The sequence below is a fragment of the Cynara cardunculus genome, assembly GCF_001531365.2.
Source record: "Cynara cardunculus var. scolymus isolate 2C chromosome LG 1, CcrdV1, whole genome shotgun sequence".
Classification (NCBI taxonomy): domain Eukaryota; kingdom Viridiplantae; phylum Streptophyta; class Magnoliopsida; order Asterales; family Asteraceae; genus Cynara; species Cynara cardunculus.
This window is the reverse complement of record NC_037528.1, coordinates 20,679,663-20,687,936: the sequence shown is the minus strand read 5'-3', so window position 1 is coordinate 20,687,936 and position 8,274 is coordinate 20,679,663. Positions and strand designations below refer to the sequence as shown.

At 36.8% G+C, this 8,274-nt stretch overlaps 1 protein-coding gene across 1 annotated transcript; it reads left to right on the top strand.

The window, feature by feature from the left end:
• Nucleotides 1-2,491: 2,491 nt before the first annotated feature.
• On the top strand, nucleotides 2,492-8,231 carry LOC112500397. Its single transcript, XM_025103886.1, has 2 exons — nucleotides 2,492-2,777; nucleotides 7,695-8,231. The coding sequence occupies exons 1-2, from the start codon at nucleotides 2,532-2,534 to the stop codon at nucleotides 7,938-7,940; spliced, it is 492 nt and encodes a 163-aa protein (XP_024959654.1). The 5' UTR covers nucleotides 2,492-2,531; the 3' UTR covers nucleotides 7,941-8,231.
• Nucleotides 8,232-8,274: the final 43 nt, after the last annotated feature.

Genomic DNA, 8,274 nt, shown 5'->3' with positions numbered 1-8,274 from the left:
TGAGTTACATGTTTTAGACCATTCTTGTTTGTGATTTGAACGTATCGGGCGAGGGGTCGACTGAGGAGGATGTGGGACAAACAACTGAGGCCGGACATGACACCTTTTTGAGGACATCATCTCTGATGGGAATTTTTGTAAGAAATGAAGATAAAGAACCAAATCCAAGACAACTTTCCGATTCAATTTTGCTCTGAAGATACGGATAAAAAAATCGCAAGAATGAAACTCAAAGGAATTGACAGGGGGATGCACAAGCGGTGGAGCATGTGGTTTAATGCAACTATGAATTTCATGGAGAGTTCTAAGGGGGCTTTGGCCTAGCGGTATCGTAGTCTTTGGCCTCCTAAGAGGTTAGGGGGTTCAAACCTCACCAAATATGAAGAGGGTGTGTGAGTTTATTTGTTACATTTGCAGTATATAAATATTATATACTTTTCAAAAAAATTATGGAGAGTTCGATCCTGGCTATGGATGAACGTTGTCTAATTGTCCATGCGGTAATGATGGTATCTTATACTGCGAGGATGATCAACCACACTAGGACTGAGACGCGGCCCAGACTCCTCTTCACCTTCCTTCGGCGTATTATCGGCAGTCCATTCAGGGTTCCAAACTTAATGATGGAGTAATCCGCCCGAGGAGGGGCTCGAACCAGATCGTGAAATCAAACCGTCTGTAAGATCGAACCAGATTGTGAAATCAAATCGTCTGTGAGATTGAACCCCATCGTGAAATACTGTCTATGAGATCGTAAAATGAATCCGCAGTTTGTAATCGAAACCATGTCTGAAAACTGCCGTCCAAAGCCACTGTTTGAAACCATCGTCTAAACAACCAGATCTAAAACCCGACTTGTTTCTCGTTATCAGTTATTCTTGATTCAATCTTTTGCCACTTCTTTCAATAGTCTGAGCTCTCTTGTAGTCCTAAAATTTCTCGTTTACAACCCTATTTGGATCTGTTAAAGTTTAGGCGAGGCCCGTGTATCTACTCAACCAATTTTCTTAAGTAGGATTGAAAGGTGAAGCCGTTAAACTTTGAAAGACGCTTTAGGATATTAAAAAAATAGAAGCAATATCGAGTAAAAAACCGAAAAAGTTCATCGAAATAAAAAAAAGAACTTTAAAAAATCACTTAAAACAGTGAAATTCAGCTTACAACACATCATACGACTCTACGAATATTTTTTGTGTAATCGATATTAATATCAAATTAATTATTTGAAAGTTCTCGGTTTTTTGTGTAATTTCTTTAATTCAATTTTTATTATGATTTATTTAAGTTTAATACCGAAGTAATTTACTTTTATCTTAATTATACTTTAGATTTTTTATATTTAAAATGATATGTTTATTTTGTATTTAATTTTGTTTATCTGCATTCAATTACACGAATTCAAACATGAAGCTTTAATAAATTGTACTTGCATACAATTTATTTGTAATCTTGAATTTTAAGTAATATGCATCAATAAACAGTACTTCATGCATAAATAAAAATGGTTTTTAAGAGTTTTAATCTAATATTTTATAACATAATATATATTTGACTTTCTTTAGGAACTTTGTTTTCATTAACAGCTAGGGAGTCACCGAGTGTTTTCATACGTGAAACTTTGCAACATTCATGATAAATGTCCTGTACATATTCATACGAGTTCAAACTTTGAAGAACGTAATAACTAACTTGACGAATTAGAGACAGTATACAAGAAATGTACATCGATTGTGAGGATAAGTTGATCGTGACTGCTCTCGATGATGATTGTTGAAGTATCGATTGTGAGGATAAGTTGATCATGTTATCAATTTTTGGATCTCGTTGTCATCAGATGTCTTTCAAGAAGACGTTTACGCCACTTCATTATCTGGTTTGTGTTTGAATTTATCTTAATGTGCGTAACTGTCCCTTTAAGGTTACGTTGGATGAATTTGCTTTCATCATGGTTTCTAATTTGGGTTTAAATTTTGATTTCAAACGTAATTTTATCGTTTCAATTTGGATCGAAGAAGATGAAATATTTAAAGACGTGTCATTTGTTTAGATACGGTTTCCTCTGGGTGTTGTTTACATTTTAATATGAAGACGAAAAACACCCTTAAAATATAAACGCCAAACGTTGAAGAAGTATGAAACAAAATTATCAAAATACCCCTGAAAAACATGACGGTACATAACAAGAAATTTTTTTGATCAAAATTACCAAAATGCCCTTGAAGGATGAACTGAAATTATCAAAATACCCCTAAAAACCGTCATGTACACAACACATGATATGACATAACAAAAAAAATAAATAGTAATGTTGGAAAACAGGGACTAAAATGTTATAAATTGGGTTGTTATAGGATTGACATTGAAGCAATTGAAAGTTTGGACTAAAACTGTACATTGAGTAATAATTTAGGGACTAATTTGTAAAATATAACATTTTGTGAATTAGTCGATAATAAATGGAACAAAGACGCCGTGAGGTCTTATTGGAATATTTGAAGTCCAGTTCCGTCGTCTCTCTCTCTCTCTCTGGAATGTTTGAGTTTGGGGATGAACTCATAATAGACAGCTACAGGATTCCATGGCTGATATGGATCCAGCTACTAGTTATGTTTCTTCTCGTTATATTGCTTTATTATTTCTCCACTACGCCTTCTGATCTCTCCCTCCACTTCTCCACCGCCACTGCCACTGCCACCGCTTCGCCGTCAGCCACCGGTCTATCCTACCATCGCTCTTTGCTCACTTCCACCGCTGCAAACAATCAGCACAATTCTAAGGTATGCTCTGAATTCTTAGCTTGGTAGATCCAATTGACGAATCCGATATAATTAAGTATTGTTGTTGTTGAAAGTATTATTTTAGTTGATCATTTCAGATGGCAAATTAACGTAGAATAATTACTTCTGGAGATTAAGTTGAATGGTTTGTTTTGCCTTAAAACAAAGAGAAATTGTTATTAAGTATGTAAATTCTAGTTCTCCTTTTCAAAGTTCAAATTGCCACGGATTTTCTTATAAATGTGGCACAAACAAATTGGGGTTGAAGCAATTGTTACAGGTTCTAATGTATTTGTCCAAAATTGTTATAAAATTAGGAACTGCTCTACTTCGAGAACGTGCATCACACTTCTTTTTTGGGTTTACCATGGATAAAAGATTGCTTTTGGCGGTTGTCCTTTCCAAAGGAAGTTGGGGTATAATGTTCATATTTCTTGTGAACGAAGAGATCCATACATAAGAAATAAAAAAAAAAGTTATTTTTTGCTTTAAGTAGAAAGAAGGTACCAAAAAGTTCTTATAAGTTACAAGTCTTTTTCTTTAAGAAAATTAAGTGCTTTGTAGGTATTATATTACCATAATTGGATCGGAAAAACTGGGAACCAGGCTACTGGCTCACGCAATGCTGTATTCATGACCTTCCAAGGAAAGCAACACTGTGTGTTTGTGGCACAAAAAATATCGGAATTGTACTATTGTTTGGTTCATACAACTCTTGAATAGCAACTAGCACAACACATTCAAGGATCAAGGTTATTGGTTCTCTCTGATAATTTGATAATATTTCCGCCTGATAGTTGGATTGGATGATACATGGAATCAAATTTCGGAGATGATAACGTATAAAAATAAAGTATATATATATATATACATACACACAGTTATACCAACTCGAATATGTAGCAAGTACTCCAGTGCAGCAACCAACAGTATTTCGATAGAGACAGACGGGAGAAAGGTTTAAAGCGTGAGCCATGAGGGAGAAGTTTTAAGGTCTGGGTATTTATAGAGAAAAAGGGTTGAAGTTATAAGAACTGTGTACTCAATATTGGGGTTTGACTTATGTTATCTATTTAATAACTCCTATTTTAAGAAGTCTAGGAGATAAGGAAGATGAGAAAACTTATTTAATATTGGGGTTTGACTTGGTATTTAGCAACTCTTTATGCCCACAAGACGCCTAAACCAAGGCGCAGGGCCTCCTTAGTTGAGCCTCGTGAATACGCCTAGCCTCAGAGCCTAGGCGTGCTTTTAACAACTATGATTGTTTTAAAGATGCAACTTTTGTGAATAGGCAGGCACAATTTTTCTACTAATCTAGGTGTTTATGATTTATCAGTGACTAGGTGTGTATGACTGTTGATGAAACATAGTTGTGGAGTTTTGGTTTGGTGGTAGGTTAACTTTTTTGCAAGATACAGCTTCCTTTTATTAAATATTAATAGATCAACTTCAACTTAAGATGTATATATTTTCAAAGGAGCAACACCTGGAAGATGGGTCTAAGATAATTTTCCTATATGTGTAGCTAATGATAACAAAGAACAGAACAAACCCAGTAAATCCCACTCGAAGTAGGGTTTGAGGAGGTAGAATGTGTACAAACCTTACCTCCCCCTCGAGTGTAGAATGTGTAGCTAATTATATAGACCAAAAACTATTTGCTTTGGTTAGGAGTGAGGTATTTTCTTCATATTACGTCGCATAATAGGGATCCAAACTGTGCAATGTCCTTGGCAAGAGCAAAACTGGGAAACAATGTTTCATTTCAGATTTTGGATGCATAAAAGACGAATCTTTTGGGATTTATTTTTTTAGAGTTTTGGATTATGGCCTAATAATGCATGAGCTCTCATAATGTCTTTAACCAAGATGATAACGTGCTCCATTCATTTTAGCTTAACTTCATATTAGAGCATTTTCCAAATTCGTGTATAAGTTTTATGTTTAAGATGTCTTTAGGATATAGGGAGCATGATACCAACACTGTGAACATAGGTTTAGTTATATAAAATAGACAACCTTTAAGCATTTTTTTGGTGGTTTAATATTCTCCCTTTTGTCTTTTTGCCTTCAGCATTACCCATGATATATGCCAAGAGTGCTTGCCAAATTTCCAAGGAGACAATCCAGCTCATATATTATATTGCTGTATGGCATTCTTTGATTCAGTGGGGATTATATTGGAACACATACAACTGTCTAATGTGTTGTTAATACTGTATTTTGTTGCGTTGTTGTCAGCAAAATATAAGTTAAGATAATATCTGTTGGATTCATTAAATAATTGTGTGCTTAGACAATGACATCTCAACTCTTTCCCTTGGTTTTTTTGTCAATATAAAATTAATGTGAATACATGTCTCATGACTGTGATTAATGACTACATGTTGGCTCTATTGCTTATTAAAATGCTATCTGCCTTCTAAAAATTGTAATATCACCATGAACATACTGCTTGATACCCGTTAGCAGTTTTCTGTTTGCTTACGTGCAAGAATGATTTCATTTGTGGAATTGCACTTCACCCCTATATGACTTGGGATATACCTGTATCTCTATATTGAAATTCACAAAATACACTTTAACTAATAGCATGTTTGCTGCTAATTCACTACCATCTCATCTGCAATTCTATTTCAAGATCTGGTCCTCCTGTAGCTTCCAGAAAGGTAACCTGCAACTTGTGGGCCATCCGTTGCAAATCTATGAAGTCCGAACCCAACAAGCCTGCACAACCACAACTCAAGTCTATAGAGGCTTTGCCACCAAGAGTACCACCATATCACTGTTGCTGCTCAGAGGCGAAATACTGCCACCGTCAACCACTTTGGTCTCAAATCCACCACTAAAGCATTTCTCTAATGTTGTGATGCATTCATTCATAAAAATGAGATAGAAATAATTTCAGATCGAAGAATTCATTTATTCTTAAAAGAGTCCGTAAGAAATATTTCTAATAAAGGAATAGAATGATCGAAGCTGCTCAAATACCGTTGTTTCAAAATATTTCCTTTCCTTCCATTTATTTGTTAGATTGCTAATAGCTAATTAGGATCACATATCTTGGTTCTAGAAGTTTTAATCTGGAAAAGTTGTATGCATCATATACTGATACACTCTCCCATCAGTTGATATACAGTGATTTTTTGATTGTTGGTGTGACTTTAGGACTGACAGAACAGCCATTGAAGCTGTTGTGGGGACAGCTATTTGTTTGATATCTTCATAAATATTTTAGTTGTTGATTGGTCTTGTACCATATTTTCTTCTAGAGTATTGCACGATATTGGTAATCATATCTTTGGAGTCCCACGTCGGCTAGACTTGGACCATTTCTTTTAATATAAGTTGGAACCTTCCTTCTCCCCTCGGAGGCTCTTTTAGAGAGTAGTCTAATGGGGGTTCCACATGTTCTCACATGATTAGAACCAAGGTCTACCACTCTAGGAGTCGACACAGGATCCAACACTCTAGGATCATCTTTGCTTGTCTAACCCCCTTCTCGACACTCTAGGATAATCTTTGCTTGTCTAACCCCCCTCTCGATACTCAGGCACAATTTGTGCCCGTCTAGCCTCCGTTGGACGGGGCGTGCTGGATTCCCACGTCAGCTAAACCTGGATTCTTTCTCTCTAATTTATCTTGGGACCTCCTTCCTGCTCAAGGGCTCTTTTGGAGAATAAGTTAATGGGATTCCTCATTAAGAAAGCCAAAACCAAATCTAACCCAGTAAATCCGAGCAACTTTTGACTCAACTTGTGGTCGAGCTAGTGGTTTTCTTCTAAAATACGGGAGGTACTAGACTGGATGAAACAGGTGAGGGTGAGGTAGGCGGGCGTGGATTTATGTTATAGTGGTGGGGGCCCTTGCCCCCAACAAAATATTCTAGTAAAAGTGTCGGTAATTTTGTTTTTTATCTACATTCTTTATGATGCCCCCATCAATTAAGCTCTAATGCCCCCAACTTTTAAGGTCTCAACCTAACTCAAATCATATTTCTCTTATTTCATTTTCTAAAATGCTACTGATTTAATAAAACCACTATTTTTCTGTTTTCTCCAACTTCCTTTTTGCATTTTATTTTTTTAGATTTATATTTATTGCTATTTGTTAATTATTAGTTTTATTTTGTTGGTTGTTATTTGATTTAGGGCTTTTGAGTTTGTTATTTAATTTGGGTTTGTTGTATTGATTTACGATTTGATACTCATTTGTCTTAACTCCCCCACTTTAACTTCAGGCGTCCTCGTTAGGTCTGCCTAGAATCTTCCTCCCTGTATTTGGCGATGTGGGATTTGCCTAAGGTGTTACAAACACCCCCTCTCGAGGACTCATCATACCCGATGAGGTTTGCCCCACCATCCCGATGGTACAGGGATTGGCTCTGATACCATTTGTAATATCCCAAAGCCCAAAGCAACAGACTGACCCAATAACTTCAAAGCCAACTTCCACCGTGGTTTGAAGTTGGTTTTGAAGTTATTGGGCCAGTCTGTTGCTTTGGGTTTGCGGTATTACAGAATAAGTTATCTTTATTGAGTCAACCGAACCGTTTTAATTCAAACCCCAAATATCCCGAAATTATCTTGGTTCGGATGAGTTATTTGTTTCGGATTTTTGGACACCTTTAAGTGAGCACTAATAATAAAAGTTCCTAGATCTGCCACCGTAGGGTTTTAATTTGGTATGAGTAATTTAGTAATTTACCAATCCTATCCCGTCTCCCTAATCTTTGTTCCACCTATTTTGGTGGGACAGAAAAATGCATTCTTGTCCCACTTAGTTCCCGCCCCGTCTAGGTCGAATGTAGCACCAAACGTGAGACAACAAGTTTTTGTATTGTATTGTGTTTGCCGTCCTGCTTACCAAATGGATCCGAATGTGTAGATGGTAACTAGTTCATGATATTTGCAGGATAGAGAAAAGGAAATCAAAGAGACAGGGACGAGCACAAGTGAAGTAGTGCAGAGAACAAATAAACCAGATGGTCGACACAGGGAGGGCTCATCCACAACAGTCGAGGGCGATGGCTTGATGTTTGAACTTCCGCACCATCCTTGTAATTTCTTTGGGGTTGCAAAACAAGCGTTTCTCAAGTGCTTGGGTTTCGATTCCTCACCAGAGAACCCCACTAGGAGACGACACGAGAAAAATGATTGACAACGTATGCCCCCTCTCTTCGTCTCCTTATGAATGTACAGCATGCTTTCTTTTTCTGTTGTTCCAACGAGCTAGAAAACACTAACCGTATCCTTGGTTAGATCGGTTAAACTCTGATTGTCAATTGTAACATTGTAGCAATCGATTTAGGACTAGTTTTGATGCATTTGGTCTTGGATGATTGGATCAAAGCTTGCTTACATGATCGTCGAGCGTGGCTCTCAGTTCTGCCCCCCCAATCAAAACGCATGATAGATCATTTAATATATAAAGTGACGATATGTTAAGAGGTTGATTGGTGGATAGGACATGGAGTTTGGGGAAATTCGAGCAT

Bases quoted from the DNA above. Each gene is read 5' to 3' on its own strand.
- LOC112500397 (XM_025103886.1), top strand. From the start codon at position 2,532: ATGTTTGAGTTTGGGGATGAACTCATAATAGACAGCTACAGGATTCCA. The intron at 2,778-7,694 runs GTATGCTCTGAA...TGATATTTGCAG, and splicing joins ACAATCAGCACAATTCTAAG to GATAGAGAAAAGGAAATCAA.